Source organism: Delphinapterus leucas, chromosome 1 (assembly GCF_059928025.1).
Source record: "Delphinapterus leucas isolate spDelLeu-1000000601 "Yukka" chromosome 1, BTC_Dleu_Yukka2, whole genome shotgun sequence".
In the NCBI taxonomy this organism is placed as follows: Eukaryota; Metazoa; Chordata; class Mammalia; order Artiodactyla; family Monodontidae; genus Delphinapterus; species Delphinapterus leucas.
Genome location: NC_143129.1, coordinates 174230077 through 174253448, shown reverse-complemented (window position 1 = coordinate 174253448; position 23372 = coordinate 174230077). Strand labels below are relative to the sequence as shown.

The 23372-nt window shown below is 52.2% G+C and overlaps 1 protein-coding gene across 5 annotated transcripts in view; it reads right to left on the bottom strand.

The window, feature by feature from the left end:
- Positions 1-23372, bottom strand: part of ECE1 (endothelin converting enzyme 1) — a 113531-nt gene that overhangs the window by 30307 nt on the left and 59852 nt on the right. For all 5 annotated transcript variants that reach the window (XM_022552126.3, XM_022552124.3, XM_089899577.1 and 2 more), the window contains exons 3-5: positions 16937-17078; positions 10438-10650; positions 140-261 (exon numbers count right to left, since the gene is read on the bottom strand). In XM_022552126.3, the coding sequence (XP_022407834.1) occupies positions 140-261; positions 10438-10650; positions 16937-17078 (477 nt within the window). The remainder of the gene's footprint in view (positions 1-139; positions 262-10437; positions 10651-16936; positions 17079-23372) is intronic.

The window sequence follows — 23372 nt, the reverse complement described above, 5'->3', positions numbered from 1 at the left end:
AGGAGATGGGGCGTAGGGGCAAGAGACGGGGGCAGGGGCAGGAAGAGATGGGGGAAGGGGGCAGGGGCCAGGAGGAGATGGGAGGCAGGGGTAGGAGATGGGGGGCAGGGGCAGGAGGAGATGGGGCGTAGGGGCTCACCTTCTCGATCAGCTCCATCAGGGGTTTGGCCTTGAGCTCCTCAATCCTGCTTTCGTTCATACATGCACGGTAGTATACCTGGGCCTTCCTTTCTGCCTCACTTACACTGGCCGTGGAGTTTTCTGGAACGCCAAGGGAGAGCAGTTTGCAGCACACCCCCATTTGCACACTGGGTGGCCCTGGGCGAGTCCCTCTTGGGGTCTCGGTGTTCTTAGCTGTGACAAGAGCTGGGACTTGGGCCTGTCAGTGCAGGTGAGGAACCGCCACGGTGGGCATCTGACCGCCGTGGGCAGACTGGAGGGCTCCTCATTCGCTGAGCACAGGTAAGGAGAGGAGACTGTGCTTCTCCCCCTCTGTTGGATGGGTTCTCAGACGTGTCCCTGGCCTGGCAGCATGGGCCACCCAACGGGAGGACAGTCTGCTTTCCCTGCCGGCTAGCGTGTGACCCAGATACCCCCGCCCGGTGCGTGGGACAGAGACCTGTCTGTTTTTTTTTTCAGATCCCAGAGAACCTTTCTTGTGGTAAAGACAGGGCTTGGACGGAAGCTTTAAGGCCTCGTTCATTACAAACTGACTCTCCGCTTCTTCCTCAGAGGGGCCGGGCATGTTCATCAGACTGAGAGCTGACTCAGAGGCCCTTTGCCATGTCCCTTCCCATCCCCCACAAGCAGCAACTCAGTTCCTGACACCGGGACACCCGGGAGCCTCTGTCCCTTCTCCTTGTCCTTGGTGCCCTGGCTGGGATGCCACCTGCTGAGGCCACGCTCCTGCACGGGCACAAGTGGGGGCAGTGTCCCATCTGCAGCCAGGGCACAGAGGATCCGCCTTTCTCTCAGAGCCCTGCTCCAGACCCCCACCCCGCCGGGGCCCCGGTTCCCTCCGCTCCCGCCCCGCCTTGGGGAACTCCTCACTGCTCTGGCCACTCTTCCTCATTTCATTCTCATCCCTCCTGGACCCCGAAACCCCTTCCTTTGCTTTCCTTTTCCGGCAGAGCTTCATCCATTCATTCACTAAGTGGGTACTAGCCGCTCACTCCGTGTTAGGCTCTGTGCCAGCTTTGGGGACACAAAAGACAACGTCCCTGTCTCCATGGAGCTTCCTTTCCAGTGTGAGGACACAAGTAACAAACAAGTAACACATGAAGAAAGAGCTCCCCTTGGCCTTCTGCATAGGACACTGTCAAACCCCACTCAGCCTTCAAGGCCTCTCAGAGGCCATCTTGCCTATGAAGCTTCTCCTGAGAGGTTCATTCACGAAGGGCCTCAACACTGAGCACCTACTGGGTGCCAAGCACTGGGCTGGCCACTAGGTTTTATGGACACAAGTAAGACCCGCTCCTGCCTCCAGGGAGCTCATGGTCAAATGGTGACACATACATGCAAAGACATGACCCCAAGACAAGATAGTGCTTTGACTAACGCAAATGGCTCTGGAACCCAGAGAAAAGTCACACCCTTTGGTGGAGTGGGGAGGGGCGGGGGGGTGCCGTTTCTCCAGAGGATGTTCTACGATTTGAGCTGGTTCTGAAAGATGAAAAGTTACCCACCAGGTAGAAATGAGGGGAAAGGGTACTGGGTTTGGGGGGAGTGGACAGTATGAGGAAAAGCAAGGAAGCATAAAAGGGCATGGGAGAGAAGAAATGTTTGGTGTAGCCTGTTTCAAAAGGGTTGGAGTCATTTCCTGACTGGCCTAATTAGCTTTCCCAGCCCCTCTCCCGAGAGCTCCTCTGCCCCCCAGTTCTTACCATGAACAGCATCACGGGTGTCAATGGTCAGAGAGCATCAGCCCCCATCTTGCTGCAGTCAGAGTGACAGCCCTCAACAGGGGATGGGACAAGCCTGGGGCTAGCTGAAGGGAGATACAGAGACAGAGGTCCAGGGGCCTGCGTGCTGAGGGTCTGTGGAGGGCACACACAGCCCTGGAGACCACAGGCAACCACTGCTGAGCCCCGGAAACACCCGAGTGTGCCCCAGGCCCTACTGGAGCATGAGAAGAGCCTTCTGGAAGGGGAACGCAGACGTGGGGAGAGCTGAACTTCGCCCTGCTTCTCAGACTCACGGAGCACAACATGAGGGAAGGCAAAACCCCTCCCAGGGGCCTCGTTTCTGTGACAACACCCGCCCCCAGCAGCTAGGCTTTATTTATTTATTTATTGTCCACATCTTTATTGGAGTATAATCGCTTTACGATGGTGTGTTAGTTTCTGCTGTATAACAAAGTGAATCAGCTCTATCACCTAGGCTTTTGAAGAATCATCACTGCTCACCAGACTCCAGAAGCAGCATCTGGCTCTGGCCATGACCCTGAAATGCCAGGCCAGTGTCGGGGGAGGCGTGTCCTGTGTGCTCTGGCCCACGAAAGGGCCTGGCATCTCCCTTCTCCATGGCCCCAAGGCCACCAAGATAAGAGGCCCAAAGAAAGCCTCCCAAGGAACAGCCCGGCTGTGTTGATTACAGCGAGTTCCAGGCGGAACCCCCGTTCCCCGACACCTGTACACAAGCCCCATATGATTGCTGAGAGGAGGGGGAATGCATCGCCTCCCTCTCTCCTTCACTGTCAAGGTCAAACTTCCTTCCTTTCAGCTCCACACCCTGGCTGTTACCTCCGCTTGTTTTCCCACAAATGTTTAGTAAGTTCTGAAGGTTTGGAGGCTGCCGGGCTGGGTGTGGGGAGGCAGCAGGCAACAAGGCTACAGGCACGGGGCCAGCCTGGTGGGTCAGGCGGACAGCAGTGCGAGCATTGCAAGGCATGTGATTATACGTGGGGCGACTGCCATAAGGAGAAAGTCCAGGGGGGCTGGAGAGGGTGGCAGGGGGAGGCCTGGGAACTCCCTGCCGGAGCCCTGGGGATGAAGGATGAGTTGCAAGTGGAGCGGCAGCGGGGGCTGTGCTGGGGCTGCCTCGCCCACTAGTCTATATCCTAGTCGCCCCTGTTCCCCCAGCACCGGCGGGCACACGGTGGCCCTCAGCGACGCTTGACGAAAGAACAGAGCTCAGGATCTGCTTCTGATGAGGAAGGATGCCCTATCTGGGGGATGAGAGGGTGATGAGCCCGGTACCGCTGGAGGCTTGCACGGGGAGGAAATGAGGCAGGTGGGGTAGGAAGGGACAGGAGTGTGAGCCCCACCAGGGGTTAGCATGTGTCCTCCCCCTCCCTCACCCCGGCTTCCCACGCTGATGCTGGCTGGGGCAGGAGCCCCAGGAGCAGGTAAAGCTCCTCCACTGCCCCACAGCCGCCCCCTGGCTCCTGTGCCCATCAGGACAACCCATGGCACATTCTCCACCTCCTCTCCTTCCTCCTCACTCACAGGGCACCTACTACCTGGCAGGCTCCTTGGGGGACAGAAATTGAAGCGAGATGGCCAGGTAAGAGGCCGCTGCAACAGACCAGGTGAGCGATGGAGTGATGGTGGGGGCTTGGGCCAGGGTGACAGCACAGAAGGGGCGAGAAGCAGGGGGAACGCGAGAGAAACAGGAGTCAAGATGCTGCCAGGCTTCCTTGGCCTGAGCAAGGGGGTGCTAAGATGCAGAAACTGGGGATGGAGGGTAGGCTCGGGGACTGGAATAAGCAATTCGGTTTTAGATGTTTTAAGTTTGAGATGTCTATTAAACATCCAAGTGGAACCCTGGGGGGAGTTTATAGAGCTGTTGTCTTGAATACTTTCAGTTCAAATAGGCACTGGAGTATACACATTCCTTAAAATTTCCTAGAAGGCCCTATAGCATGCATTCTCAACTGGGACAATATTGCTTCTAAAGGCGGGGAGAGAATTAGTTCTTGGATGGCAGAAACATCTTACTCTTTTTTTTTTTTTTTTTTTTGGCCGCACCGCACCACATGCAGGATCTTAGTTCCCCAACCAGGGATTGAACCCATGCCCTCTGCAGTGGAAGTGTGGGGTCTTAACCACTGGACCGCCAGGGAAGTCCCCCAGAAACATCTTATTCTTTTTATGCATACATACAGTACAGAAACAAGCATACAGTATATCCGTGGTTATTAAAATTTTAGGAAGGAAGCAGTCATTAAAAAAGGTTGAGAGACACTGTCCTGGATGATTTGGGTCCTGCCACCTACTGGCTGCCAGCTCTAGCCTGTCTTCTGTTCCTCCCCTCTCGATTCCATGCTCCTACCCCAGGGCCACCGTGCTCACTGTTCCTCCTGCCGGCCACACTCTTCCCCTCACATCTTTGTGGTCTCTTCTCTCCCTCAATTCAAGCTTCTGCTCAAATGTCCCCTTCTCTGCAGGCCCATCCTTCCTGATCACTGTGGCTACCATGACCTCTCCCTTCTCTGGCCCTGCATCCTACTTGATTTTTTTCAAGGCCCTAACTGTTCACAACCATGTTATCTATTAACTCATTTATTTGTTTATTGTCTGTCTCCCCTGTGAGAATGTAAGTTCCACACACACAAAAGACTGTTATTCCTCATAGGATCCTAGGCACCTAGGGATGCTGGCACACAGTTAGTGGACAGTATGTAACTGTTGAGAGAGTGAATGAAGGCGTGTCTGGGAGTGCCACAGAGAAAGGCATCCATCACTTCAGCCTGAGGGAGGAGGCTGGGTTTCAGAGTGAAGTCAGGCACAGTTAATTTTCTCCTGAGGAAAAGCTTGGTTTCCTTTAAGACACCCCCCGACCTGTTTACTTCTCAGAAGTAGGGAACAGCCTGGGAGGAATGGACAGGTCAGCACCCAGGACCCAGCAGGGGGCCACATTTTTGAGATGGTGGCACTTCCAGGGCCCCGGTGGTCTGGAAACAATCTGGCAGCCCAGCACCAGATAATAGGACTCCCAACTGCCTGGGTACTTCCTTTTAGGGACCCCAAATTCCAGAAACTTCCTCAGTCACTTCCCCAAAGTCCCAGAGAGGAAAGATAGCATACCATTTAATCGGCCCGCTTCTTCCTCTGGGAGTTTTTATTGGAACACCATTTCCCACATCACCCCTGGGGAGGAAACAAATGCTCCAGCAGCTGGCAGGCTACAGAGATGGGGGTTCCTGGGATTCTGTGGCACTGCCACTGCCCCCCCGCCCCGGTGCTGCGGCCAGACCGGCTGGCCAGGAGCCTGTGGGGCCCCGACTCCACATCAGGGCAGGGCCAGCGTTTGTTTTAGATAAAACCACAGACACAATTCAGACAGTCACAGGCCTCAGGAGCCCCATCCGGTGAGGGTGAGAGGGGGAGCTGACAAGGCAGTGCCTTTTTCTGTAGAAGAACAAAAATCATGATAAGACCATTCCCATTTACTGGTGACTACTGCTCGTTAGGCCGTGTGCTGGGATCTTTACATCACCACACTGACACCCTGAGGTGGACACGGCCACCCCGTTTCATACAGAAGGAAAATGAGGTCCAGGGAGACGAAGGAACTCGCCTATGGAGGCAGAGCTAATGGGCGGCAGGCCGGAATTTGAACCCACACATTTTTAAGCCTCCCGGAGAAAACGAGCTACTTCCTCTGTGTGTGGGCATGGCTGCATGTGTGTATCTTGTCACAGCCGTTTCCACCAGCGGGTGCCAATTTATAGGCAAGAAGCTGGGTAACCGGTCCAAGGTCACACGAGTGAGTGGCTGAGGCCAGAGCAGAGGCCTAAGCTCTCTCTGCTTCCCTTTCCTCTTCTGCAGGTTGGCTTGGAAAACCAGAGGTAGATCTGAAGCAGTCCAGCCACCCCTAAGAAGCCCTGGATACCCACTCCCATCCTTGGATCAATTTATCAATCAGTCCGTCTCACCACTCCCCAAGCATGAAAGAAAAAGCAAGGCCTGCTGCTGCAGGCGTGAAATTGGATAGAAAGCATTTCAGATGCAGAGCTTGTCTGTAGAATTTCCAGTGTGTACAGGAAGATGAAACTACATTAGACAGTAAATACTGGAAAAAGATCAAAATGAAAATAGAAGAGATGTCACAGCGTGACATGATTAACTGCCAAGTTACTGACATGGACAAATTTAATGCTACTGGAATGGTTCTGCGTGTATTTCCCAGGGAGACTGGTGTCAGGAGTAGAAGAAAGGGAAACCACTAGCTTTTTCTTTATGGAATCTGTGTTACTTGAATTGTTACAACAAGCAAGCATCAATTTTTTTTTTCGTGATTAATCTTAGAATATAAAATGTAGTAAATATGACAAGTACACAAAATATAACTGTAGCTCAAGCCCGGAGAGGCCCTTGGGTATCCACAGAAGGCATAAGGGGAGAAGCAGGTTTGACCAAAATCTTGAAGGACTGGGAGGTGTTCCCGATGGCAGAATAGCCTGTGCTAAAAGCCCTAAGGCAAGGCCCAGCCTAAGGGGTGACGGGTCCAGCTGTGCCTTTCCTCTGATGAAGTGAGGACACTCTTGTCTCCCCAAAGCCTACGAGGACAGCCCAAGCTGGCAGCTTGGGTGGATGGCAGAGTGTCTTTTGGGAGAGGCATCTGTGTCTCGTGCAGCTGAGGTCACCCCCCTCCAGCCAGCAGGCAGCCAGAACATGCCACGGTGGCACCTGGCCCAGTTCAACCCACCTGCTACAGATCTGCCTGGATTTCCTCTGAGGGCGCCGGAGTAAACTCACCGTTCACAGAAAGAAGTGGCTTGCCCAAGGTCACACGGCAAGTTGATGGTAATAGCTGTCCTTCTTCTCCTAGAGAAGCCGCTCCCCAAGCCAGCCTGGACAGCAGGGCACCCCTGTGTGCTCCAATCCCCGCCAGCTCCAGCTCCCTCCTGAGGCCTGCTGGCTGACCCCTTTGTCTTGGGGGAGCTGAAACCAGCCTGGCCTTAAGCCCAAGAATGCACTGGCCCACACTCCTGCATATTTTGGTCACCCACTCACCTACTTCCTGCCTCTTCGGGAGTTTCCAGGTATCAAAGTCCCAGGTATCAAGGCCCATAAATGAGGCGCCGTATCCAGACTGGTTTCCAGGAGTGAGCCCGGGGAGAGGGGATGCCAGGATATGCCTTGTGGGGAAGCTCTCGGTCACTACGACATGAGGTGACCCCAACTACCGTGCTCATCAGGCCTCGGGCAGGTCTCGCCTGGCCTGGAGAACAATATCAATCGGCCTTGGGGGAAAGGAGGTTGGCAAACCATACATGCGGGGCCCTATGACCGCTGTGTGCACAGCAGAATCAGTAAAGAAAGAATACAGGTCTGAGGCCTCACAGGTCTGGAACTGAATTCCAGCTCCACCATTTCCTAGGAAATATGTTTCCTTTGTATTTGTGAGTCTCATCTGTAAAATGGGCATATACTCCATGGCGTGAATAAAATAATACAAGTAAACAACCCAGCATAGTCATGGATACACCCTATCCCTCCTTTCCTGATAAGAAGCTCTATCAGTGCTTCTATAAGAAATAAAATAAGCAATAATTACTCTTTTTCAACCACCCAATTAATCCTTAGAACACACCTGCCAATGCTCGGAGTTAGTTCCCACTTCATAGGTGAAGGGCTGAGGCAGGCTGAGCAGCCTCTCTGTAGTCACACAGCTTGTAGGGAGATATCTGAGCTGGAGCTCATCCACCACCACCGAGGAGGGCAGTCCTACTCTGCTGAGCACCTACCAGGTGCCAGACTCTGTGCTAAGCGCTCTGACCCATCACAGTGAGACAATACCCAGAGTAACCTTGAGTGTTAGGTGGCACCGTTATTCCCATTTCACAGATAGTGAAACTAAGTTGTAGAGAAGCCGGGTCACTCGTCCAAGGCCACACGTGATAAGCTAGCATGCTAGGGCTCACTCCTGATACCACTGGGCCCCGGCCTCGGGGTCAGGGTTCCGGCTGCTCCGTGCCCGGCTCAGTGCACTCCCCACCCCTACCTTGACCCTCAGGGACAGCGGGGATGTAAGGCCAGAGCCCAGGACTGCTGCCTGCGGGGTAGGGAAGGGGGATGAGCTCGGTCCTGGCCTAGACCCAAGGTCTTCCTGATAGGACCCAAGATCCTCCTGGAAGCAGCAGGATCAGGACCCATGGGGGTCCTACACCATGGGCAGTTCTGGACCTGACTGGGGAGTTAGAGGGCCCATCCGCCTGTCTCCCCCATCCCCTCTGGGTGCTAACTTCTTCCCCTGGCTGGAGACCCTCTTCATCCTGGACTGGCAGGGTGTCCTTGGCAAGCTTAACTTTTCTCAGGTTCCTCATCCATAAAATGGGAACCACAGTTCCTAAGTCCCAGGGTAGCTGTGAGGATTAAGGAGGCAGTGGATATGATGAGCCTGGTACAGAGCACGGCACATAGCAGACACTCAGCAAATGCCAGCCTCTTTCCTTCTTTCCTTCAGACTCTCAGAGCTCCGTGCCTCCTGCAGGCTCTCCCCAACAAGATGGGCAGGGAGCCGTACTGCCCCTGGCACCTGCTGGAGGTGGTGTGGGACAGGGAAAGGACACGTGACCAGGAGTCAGGCAGTCCCAGCTCTGCCACCTGCTAGCCTGTCTTGAGGAGCTCTCTGGACTTCAGTCTCCTCGTCTATCAAGCGGGGTGAGCAACAGTTTCCTAGCTCCTACCCTACAGGGTCGCATAGGGTGATATCTACAAAAGAGCTCTGTAAACTGAAAAGTACTGGGCAAAGGTCAAGGGTAAATAATAATGGTAAAACCAACACAGACAGCAGCCACCACAATACACCTGGCCCAGGTAAAGCGCTTTAAAGATATCTTCCCATTTAATTTTCTAGACCTGGAGGAGGCATGGTTCCCATTGTACTGATGAGACAAGAGCCCAGAGAGGTTATGTAACTGACCCAAGATCACACAGTAAGTGGCAGAACCAGGACTTGAACCCAGGTCCCGGTGACTGAAGCAGAGGCACTAGCCCATCTCGTTATCCTATCTGGACTGTTCCCCTGCTTTGGTTGATGGTCCCTGCGCAGTCCCTGGCTGTGTCTTTAGGTGCTGGGGGAGGGACATCCCTGAGTTCCAGTCTGGCTACCACAGACATATTTGCCTTTAGTTCTGAAATAAAAGGCTGGGTCCCCTTGCAAAGGCACTCCGGTAGCACAAAGCACACAGGGGGCTTTGCTGCTCCTGACATATGAGGTTCCCTCAGCCCCGCCTTCACACACCACCCGGCTCTGTCCCTCAGGAAGACAAGCAGGGGGCTGCCAGGGGGCCCTGCCCAGCAGCTGCTGGGGGCCAAGAAGTGGTGGGTGGGTTTCACCCTGCAGTAGCCACGCCCCCTGGGGCTGAGGTGGGGAAAACAAGCAAAGGTCTCCTTAACCTAGTTAGCTTATTTCCACTTTCGTCTTAAAGACACAGTTGCCTGAAATTCATAATCATCAAATTAGACTCTTTTCCTATCTCATGGGAAGGTTTCTGTCCCTTTGGGAAGATCTGCCCCCTTTTAGGTATCTTCTTCAATTTACCTACTTTTGAGTATCAAGATGCTTTTTTTTTTTTAAACTGAATAAGTATATGTCAAATCTAAGCTCTGTCATTGATGGATTGACTGGCTTTTCATGACCTAGCCTCTCCCAGCATTTAGGGTCCCAGGATGGGGCAGGGGTCAGCAGGAGACAGGTACGGTGAAGGTCTCGGCCCTGAAGGGTTTAAGTCGGGACCTCTAGAAGTTATAGCACAGGGTGTTTTGATTCCACATGGAGAAGCACCCAACAGGCAGATGTTAATTCAACAGACATTAACTAAAGATACAACTTCAAACAAGACCAATATGGGATTCTAACCTGAGGATGAAACAACCAACAACAAGGTCAACTAGAGGTGCTGAAGGCCTAACAGGGTATAAAGAGAAGAAGTTCGGTCAGATGGCTTATCACACAAGCTCGATTACCATGAGGCCAAGGAAGACTTCTGCCTACAATGAATAACTCTCAGATAAAACCGTTGTTAGAACTTTGATCAGCTCACAACCTTAAAATCTGATCTAGTGTGCTCAGCGCTCATTCCTTTTGCTCGTAACCTGCAAAACTCACAGTCAGTACTAGTCAAAACCTAAGGAACAGCTTAAAGCCAGAAGAGCAATGACCACAGCTACCAGTTCTTGTGCACCTACTACATGCCACACATGCCACGTTAATGCTTCACACATGTGCTCACTCGTTCTCGAACCTCTGCAGTTTGGGTATTATTAATCCTCTTCTCATAGATGAAGAAGGTAAGGCTCAGAGATAAGTGACTTGCTCAGGATCACGCACCGAACGATGGGGCACATTTAACCGAGTCTCACCTACTCCACAGCCCTTCGTCTCCCCATCCTGCCAAGCTCTTCCTTCAACCGGGCCTGGCCAGGTAGGTCCAGCGGACAGCCGTCCTCTGCAGCCCGTCCACTGGTCCCGCTGCCGGGTGCTTACCGAGGAGGTGCTTGATGATGGCTTGGTTGTGTTCCCAGAGGTTGCTGAAGGTCCCCCAGCGCGAGTGGCCGTCAGGCACGGGGTTGGCTTTGATCCAGCCGCCACAGGCATAGGTGAAGAAGTCCTGGCAGGGGTCCACCGTAGGGTCCATGGAGCTCAAGATGGAGCTGGTCACCGAGATGCAGGCGTCACTTAGGCACACCGAGGGGGTTCCTGGCAGGGGTCAAGGACAAGAGGCCAGTGAAGGGAAGGCAGGGAAGAGGCTATGGGAATATAGTGCTGGTGGCCTGGGGCTCTGGGGTGCCATGCTCCACCCCAGCCCTGACCAAACAGATTTGGAACTGGACAGTCACTAGACCACTACGGAGAAAAGATTTCAGGAGATTTACGATCTCCTGATGTGTAAAATTAGACTTCTGTCTAGCTGCCTAAAATCCTTTCTATGGCTTTAAAAATTATCCTGAACCAAGGTGCTTCTTTTAATCAGTCCTTCCTTCCACAAATATTCATTGATTTTTTTATTATTCCCTGATGTTCAACAAATTTATTTGCTCATTCATGCATTCATTTATTCAACAAAATAATTACTGAGTATCTTCCAGGTTCTTTGCAGAATGTGTGTGTGTGTGTGTGGTATGTGTGTGGTGTGTGTGTGTGGTGTGTGTGTGTGGCATGTGTGTGGTGTGTGTGTGCATGGTGTGTGTGTGTGGTATGCGTGGTGTGTGGTGTGTGTGTGTGGTGTGTGTGTGTGTGTGGCGTGCATGTGTGTGTGGTGTGTGTGTGGTGTGTGTGTGGTATGTGTGGTGTGTGTGTGGTATGTGTGGTGTGTGGTGTGTGTGTGTGTGTGTGGTGTGTGTGGTGTGTGTGTGTGTGGTATGTGTGGTGTGTGTGTGTGGTGTGTGGTATGTGTGGTGTGTGTGTGTGGTATGTGTGGTGTGTGTGTGTGTGTGGTGTGTGTGGTATGTGTGGTGTGTGTGTGTGGTGTGTGGTATGTGTGGTGTGTGTGTGTGGTGCGTGTGTGGTATGTGTGGTGCGTGTGGTGTGTGTGGTATGTGTGGTGTGTGTGTGTGTGGTATGTGTGGTGTGTATGTGTGGTGTGTGTGTGGTGTGTGTGTATGGTGTGTGGGTGTGTGTGTATGGTGTGTCGTGTGTGTGTATGGTGTGTGTGTGATGTGTGTGTATGGTGTGTGTGTGTGTGGTGTGTGTGGTGTGTGTATGGTGTGTGTGTCGTGTGTGTGTATGGGGTGTGTGTGTGTGTGTGTGTGTGTGTGTGTGTGTGTGTGGTGGGGGGGATATAAAAGGCATAGTCCTTTCCTCCAAGAGTTAATAATTTAGTTGGGGATACACACAAGAAAAGTAGAAAGACAGCAGCAGGAGAAATGTCTGCCATTTATTCTACCAACACAGACCGAGGATATTTAGTCCATGCCAAATGGGTGATGCAGACAATACGGTGCCAGGACTCAGGAAGGAAGAAAGAGTCTTAGGAATAGAAGGAACTATGAAAAATCATTCCCACTGAGTACAAGGCAGCAGAGTTATCTCACTGAATCTTCAAAAAAACAAAAATGAAACAACCCTAAGAGATCACTTTAAGGCCATCTTTACATACAAGGAAACTGGGGCACAGAGAGACTAAGTACCCTGCTCAGTGGCCACTGGGGTTTGAACCCCAGTCTCTCTCTGCTATGCCTGCTATGGGCCTGGAAGGGAGCCCTCCCGGTGATGACTGGCCCAGGAGGCAGGGCAGGACATGGGGCAGAGGCAAGAGGAGGGGGCCGGATTCCCGAGGCGAGGTTGGTCGGTGGGCTCAAGCAAAGGAAGCAAACGGTGGGCAGCCTTAGCCGTGGCCCAGCCCCAGGTGACGAGATGAAGCTGACTGCAGGAGATGGAGGCTTGTGACTAAGCACACAGGCCCAGCCGCACCACCTGTTGACCCAAACTGACTGGCAACAAGAGGGACCGTTTCCTGATATGGGGGCGACACCCCCGTTGGAGGATGAGGACGCCAAGGCTCTGAGCAAGTGAACGGAACAAGGTCGCTCTGTGGTGTGGGAGCGCCCAGGCTGACCCCACTCCAGGCTGCTTCGGCAACGCCAAGGCCGGGGTTTTCCCACTTTCCCTCACCACCCCTTGGCCAGTCGTGCCAGGGGCTGCTGCAGCCCTTCTGGCGCGTTCAGTTCCCCACTGCACAGGGAGGAAGGCAGCAGGGCAGGTGTCAGGGGCTGTTTCTTAGACCTGGGTTCAAATCCCAGCTTTCTGCTTCTGGCCTCGCGCAAGTGGCCTCGTCTCTCTGAGGGTAGGTTTCTCCATCTGGAGATGAGGAAGGACGGTAGAACCAGTTTCATGGTGATGATGATCTCATGGCTGGGCGGGGGGCTCAGCTCCCTGGAGTCTTAGGGTCCACTGTTCCCAGGCCAATCCTCAGAGAGCAGAAGAGAATGCATGGGCTGGCAGGGTGGTCTTCCTCTCACTCGGAGACACAATGCCAGCTGGGGCTGGGCAGCCTGTGTGCTTATTAACATCTGATGACAAACCCAAAGTCCTGAAGGCTGACAAAGGGCTCAGAACAGTCGCACAACAGCACAAAAATCAGGGCGACTCTATGTCGAGGTAATTACTTGTTTTGAGATGACCGTACAACAATTAAAGATTATTGAGCCCTTAGGCATGAAAACAGAGAAAGGAAATGGTAGGGGACATGGCACCATTTAAAATATCTCTAAATGAGATCTTTGAGTCGCATGCCCCACTTCCCAACTAAGGGAACGTACCAGAATCTTTATGGGGGCAGGGGATGGGGGGAAAGAATTTCTGTGTGGTTTGAAAAAGCCTATTCACTATTATGATATAACTTCATAACTGGAAAAGGAAAAGAATACCTATTGTTTTTATACAACAAACTGCAGGAAGTAAAGCTTGACAAATACTTGGCTGGTGGGAAAACCCAGAAGCCAGCTGTTAAGAGGGTGATTCTCAGGGAGAAAGACACATCCGAATATGTGTGTGTGTGTGTGTGTGTGTGTGTGTGGTGTGTGTGTGGTGTGTGTGATGTATGTGCGTGTGCGTGTGTGTGTGTGTGAGAGAGAGTCAGAGAGAGAGGTATTTGTAGTTATCATAGGGGGACTTGGTTTTAAAACAAAATAAGAAGCCAGCCCCCAGGAATCAGCCTGAGAGGCTTGAGCTCTTCACTAAGCACCTAATCTGCTAGGCACACTGCAAGGTACCCAGGTGGTACTTAAGCAACAATCACTTGATTATTTAACTATTACTGGTTTATAGATGCTTTACCAACTATCCTTGGCCTAGCAGGTGCTTAATGTACATTTGATTAATTAATACATGGTTTCCAGGCCCCCCTAATCTCCTGTCAACACGTTCAAAACTCAGCTCAGGCTCCCTCTCCTCGGGGAAAACTTCCCAGACCCTCATCCTTCTCTGTGCCCCTTGGCTGCCTGGGTGTCCGCGATCTGAGCACAGGCCATGCTATGTCATGGCCGTCTCCTTGCCTACATCCCCCGCTAGAATGTGAGCCTGAGGGTAGAGCCAGCATCTTACTTGCATTTATAGTTCCTTTGCCTAGCATTGAACTTGGCACCTAGCAGCTATCCAACACATGGTTGTTTTGGGGTTTTTTTTGCGGTACGCAGGCCTCTCACTGTTGTGGCCTCTCCCACTGCGGAGCACAGGCTCCGGATGCGCAGGCTCAGCGGCCATGGCTCACGGGCCCAGCCGCTCCGCGGCATGTGGGATCTTCCCGGACTGGGGCATGAACCCGTGTCCCCTGCATCCACAGGCGGACTCCCAACCACTGCGCCACCAGGGAAGCCCCCCAGTACATGTTTGTTGAATGAATGAATGGCTGAGTGAATAAAAGAGCTTCGTCCAGGCCTTGGTCACCACCTGTGGATGCAGCAGATATCTCTTCCCTTTAGGACGTGCATGATCCGTCGAGCAGGTCCCAGATCTAGCTCACAGACACTCGTCTGGATGGTGCCTGGCCTCGACACTAAGTAAGACACTCCAGAATATTTTCCAGAGAATTTATCGTTTGTTTTGCTGTCACTGCTTGCAAAGCATCTGTAAGTTTCTGTAAAGGATGGTGCAGCAGGAAGGTGGATAAATATGTATTTAAGTGCCCAGACATAATTTAAAGGTGAGTCTTTCAGAATCATCAGAATTTGCATTGACTGATGTTTGCACAAATGTGGCTGATGCCAGCCAGCACCTGCTGCTGGGTAATGAGGTTATTGTCAATATCTGGGGAGGCCTCTGCTTTCCCAGGCCCAGGCAGCTGACAAAGACACATGAATTGGCTCAAGGGTCACCGGATCCCCGGCCCAGCTCCACCCTGGGGGAAGAATTCCCCTCACCCAGGTCCAGCCTGGGGAACCTTCTGCAGCCCCGAGGTGGAAGGGACAGACAGAAGCAGGATTCCTCCCTGCGGGCCCCACCTGGCAATGACAGAACTGTTTGGGGCCCAACCACTAGAAGCCAGGCCTTGGGGGCTCCCTTCTGGTTTCTGATGGAGAAACAGCCTGGGAACTCCTAGGGGCAATCTCAGGGCAATACTGCCTGCTGGAGTCTAGCCTGCTCCCCGTTCACAGGGCCAAGAGCTGGGCAGACGAGGCTGGCTAGGGCCTATACTTCCAGGCAGGGTGCTCTGAACTAAACCTGACTTAGGATGAAGCAAGATGGCGGCTGCAGCAGGACTTCCCTGGTGGTCCAGTGGTTAAGGCTCCGCGCTTCCAATGCAGTGGGCACGTGTTCGATCCCTGGTCGGGGAACTAAGATCCCACATGCCTTGTGGTGTGGCCAAAAAAAAAAAAAAAAGGAAGATGGCAGCTGCAGGACTAGGGTGATCAGTAGAGAAAGACTGTTCCCACTTAATCCTCCTTCTTGCTCTTTGTTCATTCAATCGTTTACTTATTCATTTTGCAAAGAATTTGCACATCTATGGCATGCAGGCACTATGCTCAGCACACATGGTTAAGAAATCATTAATTAATTAATCAGATATGCATTAATCACCTGCTGTGCTGGGCGCACTTGGTAAAAATCTACAAATCATTAAATAGTCAGTTAAACAATTAAGCGATTATTTCTTAGGTACCACTTAGGCACCTGACATAGATTAAGTTCTCATTAAATGTTTGTGGAAGGAATAATGAATGAATGAATGAGTGATTGATCCAGGAGCGATGTAAGGATGACTCAGATGAAGTCCTGCCCTCCCTCCAGGCCTCCAAATCCCTTCCTCATTCCAGTGCAGCATGGCCACCCACGCAGGCCAGGAAATTCACAGTGGAGAAGGCTCAACAAAACCTGCAGTTGATGTTCCCCGATCCTCTGAAGGTTCACGATGGCTCTGATGGGATGAGTACCAGGTGACCGAGTTGATGGGGTTAAACTCTTGGCAGAGCCCCAGAGGCTACTCAAGCAGGTGGCCTACTGTCAGCAGAAAGCTGGATCTTGGGGCCCAGGGGAGAGATCCTGGAATTGACTGGACTCCCATCCTTATTTTTAACTTGGATCTGCCCTTTCCAGGTCCATAAGAGCTTATGGATCATTGATTCTGTGTAAGGCACTTGCTACATATACTCAGCCAGACACAGAGAACCAGCCTCAGGCCGCTGACAGTGGGATTGAAGTGGGGTCTGATCATATACAAGGTAGGACAGAGAAATGAGATGACAGAGGTACACAAAGGTCCCTGGCTCACAGAAGGACAGCTTTTCTGGGAGCACTAACCCACACTGGAGTGCACCATGAATTACAAAGCCTGAGCTCTGGGGCCCGCCAGCCCATGGTTGAACTCCAGCTGCCCCACTCCCTCTCGCACTAGCCACGTGACCTTGGACAAGTTACTCAGCGCCACTGCCTCAGTTCCCTTGTGCGGAAAACAGGGCCAGAAGCAACCACACCTCACAGGGCTGCTGTGAGGAGGCAATGAGATTACATCCGTAAAGGAGAGGCCTGGTATTTGGTACATGGAAAGTATTCAGCAAACGGAAGCCATTATTGCTATTTTGTTGGAACTAAGGATGGAGGACAGGGCCAGCCCGTGTGTTGAACCAGCCCACATCCTAACAATAATAGTACCTGGAGCTAAGGCTAGAGAAGGCCTATTGGGCACCAGGTATGTGATAGACATCATCTCGAATCCTCAGAGACATCCCCAAACTGAGCACTATTTTCTCCATTTAAAGTAGAGAAGACAGAGGCTCTGAGAGATTGAGTGACTTGTCCAAGGTCACATGGACAATAAGTTGCCCAGCCAGGATTTGAACTCATGTCCTTCTGACCCCCAAACCTTAACATCACCCATCTGCCCAGCTCCCAGGTCTTGGTCTGTTGCAGCAACCCCAGCCTCCAGACCCAGCTCTCTCCTTGGCCTCGGAGGCCAGTCCTGGCTTGAGCAGGGAAGCCCCTTTATACAAGTGGACACAGCCTGGGGCAGGAGTGAGTGAAGCCCATCATGCAACACGGGTGCACCTACTTGTCCGGTACTGGATGCCTAGCGCTGCCAAGCAGGCCACCATTCCTGCCGCCAGAAGTACCACCAGCATCACCAGCCGCTTCTCCAGCTGCGTCCGTGCGGCCCAGCACCTCTGGCCATTCCGGGGGCTTCGGAAGTTCACCTGTAGGGAAGGAGACAGGCGGGGCGAGGAGAACGTGAACCCAGGGCCCCCACTACCCAGGAGGAGGGGGCTCCACGGCAGAACCCAGCCCTGGGGAGACACCAGGGCTGCCTGATGTCCCCTCCTGCCTCAGGGGTGGTCTGGTTCCCATGGAATCAGTCCTAATCCAGGAAAGGAACCAGCACCCTGCTCGGCAGCTCAGATTCGCTGCTAAACATCCGAGTCAAGCAGTCAGCCCAGCTGGGCTTGTGTTTTTTGTGTCACCTGATACGGGTAGAAGAAAAAAAAAAAGATCAGCTTTTCCCTGTTTCTCCAGTAAGGAGTTCAAAAAAAACCCAGGATGTTTGGACTCGCAGGCATCCAGCAGACATTCAGCTGGGCTCTCTTCAGAGTCCCAGCTTCAACAGGCCGGGGGTGACACAACCCCCATGATAACCCAACCACAGTGCATACTTCCCAGGGGCACAGACAGCCTTAGCTGTCGAAACTGTCATAATCCCATGAGGGCTGTGTTCTTAGTTTCTTTTTACAAATGAGGAAACCGAAGTCCGGAGAGGTGAGACCCTTGCCTCTCATCACACAGCTAAATGGGTAGAGCTCGGATTTGAGCCCAAGTGTATTGATTCTAGAGCCTGCCTGTGGGTCAGAGATTAGAGTCTTGGGAGATGTCAGGGGAGATGCAATGGAGAAATAGCTCCATTGGAGCAGGTCCTCAAAGGGAGGAAAAAATGTCCTCAGCCTAACAGCACAGCTAAACAGGAAAGGAGGCACAATGGGAGGAAGTGGAGGGTGTGACAGGGCCTTCCAGGCTGAGGAGGAACCCACCAGTCTATAGCACTCAGAGTCCTCGGCCCGGCCCTCAGACCCAAGGCCAGCTGGGGGCTCCCCTCTGTTCTACGAGGTGCTTCCTGCAAAAGCCAGGGCCGCGGGACAGGAAGGGTCCCCTGAAGGTGGGGTTCAGTTTAGTGACATTGTGGCCAACAGTCGAGCACCAACTCAGGGCCACATTGGAAAGACCGAGGGGAAAGATAGACTCCCTTGCTTTCAGCTGCTCACTGCCCAGCAGAGAGGCAGATAAAGAAACAGACTGGGGTGGGCAGAGGTTCAGTCTGGGAAGGCTTCCTAGAGGTGGGGATGCCTGGGCTGGGTCTAGAAGCTGGCCAGGTGAATGGGGAGGGGAAGGGAAAAGGGGGGCCTGGATCCTAAGGGGTGCTGTAAGCCAGGTGAAAGACTGGGGACTTCCTCCTGAGGGCTGGAGTGATACGATTAGATTTACCCTTTGGAAAAGTCATGGTGGCAGGAGCAAGGCTTGGAGGGGAGCAGGCATGCAGGCAGGGAGACCCACAGCCTGCCAGGAGGTGAAGGGGGTGATGTCAGGGGAGATGAGGAGACCCAGCCTCTGACCTGCGAGTGCCCCCCGACAGCTGAGGGGATGGCGGCCCCTAGGAGCAGGTCACAGCCTTCAGGGAGCCTCACACTGGCGCCTGGGGAATCTGAGGCTGGTCACCTTAGGGAAGGGCATTGAACAGCCTCACGGTCGTCACTGGATATTTTGTGAACAGAAAATGACTGGGGGGGCTTCCCTGGTGGTGCAGTGGTTGGGAGTCCGCCTGCCGATGCAGGGGACACGGGTTCGTGCCCCGGTCCGGGAGGATCCCACGTGCCGCGGAGTGGCTGAGCCTGTGAGCCATGGCCGCTGAGCCTGCGTGTCTGGAGCCTGTGCTCCACAACGGGAGAGGCCACAGCAGTGAGAGGTCCGCGTACAGCAAAAAAAAAAAAAAAAAAAAAAAAAGAAAATGACTGGGGGTTACTGCTCTAGAGAAGGAGGAAGACAAGAACTTTTTGTGGAAAAAAAAAAAAGTGGGTCCTACAACCGAGAAAAGGAACTTGAGGCTTGGTGACAATGCTGTGGAGGTCCGGGAGGTTCGGACACAGAAGAAGCTGTGTCAGGCGGGGGTCGGGGCGGGTTGCCTCCTGGAATCCCTTAAGAACCTTTTTAAAAACGTGAGACATGAAGATTCTGACCACGCTACTGGTGCAGACACAGCCTGGGATGATGCTGACATGCTCACAGCAATCGACGTCTATAAAGTGCTTTTTCAGAGGCATCAATTCTCTCACGCAGTTTACCCCGGGCACCGGTATCTCAGAGGGCCCTCAAAGGATTTGCCCTGTCTGGGGATGCTGACATTTGCTTTTCCTGGGCCCCTGAGCTGGTCTCGCCTTCTGCCTCCCACTCTGGGCCTCTCAGTGCCCCCATTACCAAGGCTCAGTTCGTGGGGGGAGAGGGGTGAAAAGCTAAGAGATGGAGCGATCTTGGTGTAACAGGTACCCAGTCCCCTTGGAGGCCAAGGATCACAGCCGTCAGGGCTGGGGAAGCAGAAAACCCTCTCTTATGTGGACAGAGCAATACCGAGGTGCAGGGAAGCTGAGGAGGTGAAAGGGAGAGAAAGAAGAAATAAAAGGGAGAGGATGAAAGACAAAGGGAGGGAAGGAAAAAAAGAGTAATCATGGCAGGTATTGTTTGAGGGCTTTCTGTGCTTCTGGCATCACGTTCATTCTATTTTGTTGCTAGATGATGCTATTCTATCTTCACAACATCCCTAAGAGTAGGTATGAGTGCTAGCTCCAGAAGAAACACAGGAAGTGGGGCGAGGAGACAGCGTGAGAAAACCCACGTCCCTCCCGAACCCACAGCCTCAGCCGAGTGGCCACGCTGCCCCCCAGGAGCCGCAAGCAGAGCTGAGCCTCATTGTTTAACGTCAAACAAACAGATGGTGTTCACTGCAAAACTTAAATAGAATTAAGTCAGAATTAAATTAAAAATTCATATTTCTAGGCAGAAATGGCAAACGGAATTTGAAAATAGGGTTTTTAGCCTCTGTACTGTTCTTTGCTCGACTTGAACTACCAGGTTGACGGGCCTCTTGGTTTCTGCACAAGCCTCATGTCTGAGGGCAGAAATCCAGAGGCATCCTCCTGCAGCAGGAGAAGTCACCGGGAGACTGCGCCGGGATCAAGAGGCCTCTCCAGGAGAGCCTGTCCAACTCCTGGGTGCAACGGATGGGGCCGGGGCTGTGGGTCTGAGCTGCTGTCTGGCTCCGTGCTGTCTCCTCCCTGAGCCCCTCTTGTCCCCGCCTTGCCTCCTTCAGAGCCGGCCTTTTGGAAATGAGGGCGTGCTGATCATGAGAGAAGGGACTGCAGGGACGTGGAGGGTCGGGAGATTAGTGACGGGCAGCCCTCTTGGTCTCTGGAGAGGTAACAGGGAAGGGGCATCAGCTAAGGTGCAGAGCTGACGTCTGGAAGATGGGGTAAGGATGACCGTGAACGCTCAGCTCACTGGCAGGCTTAACATCCTAGCGACTGTCGTGTGAGGCAGAGAGAGAATGAAACAGAGAGGAAAGGATGCGCTGGCAAGACAGGTGGAGAGGGAGACCGAGAAGGAAACAGAGCTGGAGAACGAGAAAGAGGGAGGAACTGTCTAGCTGTCCAGCCCAGGAGTTCCCAGGGTTTCCAGAGCCAAGGGAACAAAGCCCTGATGAGGGATAGATATTCGGTTACAGAAGTGAGGGCCTGGTTCGGCAAGGTTCTGCAAGAACGAGTTCTGCAGGCGAGGATGGGACACCACGCCCGGGGCCCAGGAGACAAGCCAGCAGAAGGGGCGGGGAGCCTGGCTTTCAGAGGAAACAGGGGCTCCAGAGGGAAGGCAGAGTCTTTTCCTGAGTCACCGCCTGGCCCCCCAGCGACCTGGCTGAGTGGAGCAGCACACAGGAGTCAGTCTGGCCAAAGGTTTGGCAAGGGAGCGCACCTGCTGCAGCCCGAAGGCCAGACCACTCCGTGGGGGCTGGCAGGGAGGTCTGGCTGCCTGCCTTGAAGTCAGCTTTTCGGAGCAGACAGACCAGGACAGCCTGGCCCTGCGTGATATCCTGCCTCCGTCAGGGTGTTAGGTTGGGGAAGTTTCTTCTAGCACAGTTTCTATATGGTGAGCTTCTGGCTGAGGCCACTGGGGCCAGGCCAGAGTGAAACTAGAATGCCCTCCTGTCCTCCCCATTTCCTTCCTGAGCCCTACCTGCCCCCTGCCCCTGTGCCTGACTCTCTTCCAATGACTGAGGACAGCTTATAGTATAGTACCTGTTGGGAGGGAGGGGACTCCTTATATCTAAACAGGATCAAAGTCTAGTATTTAGAAGAAGCACTTTCCAGCTCTCTTTGCTTCCCAGAGAAACACCCAGCTGCTGATGATACGGCGGCACTGGAGAAAGGGCACCAATCCAAGAAGTCAAAGGTCACCCTTGACTTTTTCAAGATCCCTCATGCGTCCCTGGGTGGCCTCTGGACCTCAGTCACCTATTTTTAAAATGAGGAAGTTGGATGGGGTGCCAGGTCTAGACCAGCTCAGATCCCAGAACAACTCGAAGGCCGGAAGCATAAAGATCTAACAGGCAGGTAGAGCTGAAAGGGTCTCCTGGTAAGCAAAGAGGTCTCTGTAAAGCACTCAGTGGGACTGTCTCTGAAATCACCTGCTAAAGACAGCTCTGTGCATGGCGGGGGGCGGGGGTAGAAAAATGTGAAAACCACCACTAAGAATTCAATATCTCAGCCTTCCTTTTTCTTGAAAAAATTGATTTTTAGGATTAACTGGATGAGTTTCAAAGGTTTTGGTAAACAGTTGGGGCCCTCTGCTCCCCAGTTTAGGCTGCAAGTGTATCTTTAGCTATTTCTCTTTGAGCCACTGGGGTGTGGGGAGACCAGGCAGCCAGTTTGAGCAGAACAGAGGCAAAGGTATTATATTTAGGGCATCACTGAGATATCATGCCTGGTGAGTTTTGATAATGATCCCGATAACAACCAAATGCATTTTCTGTTGCATTATACATGGTGCTTTCACTTATATTGTCTCATTTCAATCTTTGCAACAGCTCTGAGAGGTGGATTAATATTAACCCCATCTTGCCAAAAAAAGTGGTTTAAGTGAGTAGTTTTCAGGTCTCAGAGCCCACGAGAGGCGAAGCTGGGGCTCCGTGTTAGAGATGGGGCTTTCAATTCTGTACTCGGTCCACAGTGACTAATTTTAGTTGACTGTAATGAACTTGTACCTCAAATATGAGATCAAGGGAAAGAAAAATCCTTTCTTTCAGGTGAGGTACAGGTAGAAATTTGCTCCAGCTAAATACAGCACTTTGTCAGCATGTTCAGGCAAAAAGGTGGCAAGTTTGGCTGAAAGATGCAAGTTTTCATTTACTAGTGTTGGTATCGACGACTTTGAAGTTCTGAGAACCAATGGGCTTCCAAACCTTAAAAAATCAAGTAGCTGATTTTTATAGCTGCCCGTCAAGAGAGGGAGATTTGGGGGGACTGGTTCCATTTCAAAAAGCCTAAAATTGAGGGAGCAGTTGCGTTTCTAGCAATCACTCACAGGAAATTATTCGGAAGTCTAGAAAATGGTCACCCACAGTGTTAGAGATATTGGGCCTACTGTCCAACTGTAGCAGATTGCGTAAATATACTTTTATACATTGGTACCGTAAAGTATTATGATTTTTATTGGTAGCATGTTTTGGAAGTATTTTTTTTATTGTATTTTATTTTTTTGGTCCCACCACATGGCTTGCGGGATGTTAGTTCCCCAACCAGGGATCAAACTTGGGCACTCGGCAGTGAAAGCGCCGAGTCCTAACCACTGGACCGCCAGGGAATTCCCTGGAAGTACTTTTAAAATTGAGGTACAGTTGATGTTTTCGAAGTTTTTAACAACATAGAAAAATGCTTATGAAGTGGCACTAAATGAAAAAAGCAGGACAAAATACTGTGCACTTCGGGTGAGCTCGACTATATTCTAAAATATATATAAGCAAATGTGAAAAACTAGAAGCGGTTATCTCTGAGTGGTGGGGTTACTGTTTCTTTGTAAATCTTTTTTTATACTTGACTCTTTTTTTTTTTTCCACAAATGAGCATGCAAAGTTTTTATATTGGAAAAAAAATCCCTATGATTAAAAACATAAAATTAATAGAAAACTCTGCTTTGTAAGATGAGATAAATAGGTTCTTGACTCTTAGAAGAACGATTGTTAGCTAGTTCATGTTTGCTTTAGGGAAGTCGGGGAGTCTCAAGGAAAGCCAGGCTGGGTACCCACAGAAATGCCTCCAAATCCTTGGGGCAAGCTTTTTGGCTTTTCCTGTAGTAAAAATGGGCGATTTACCCAGTTTGGCAGTTTGGTGTACTGCCAACCAGTGGCAGTTTGCACTCCAACCACATGATAGCTGTGTGACCACAGGAATGTCCCCAACCTC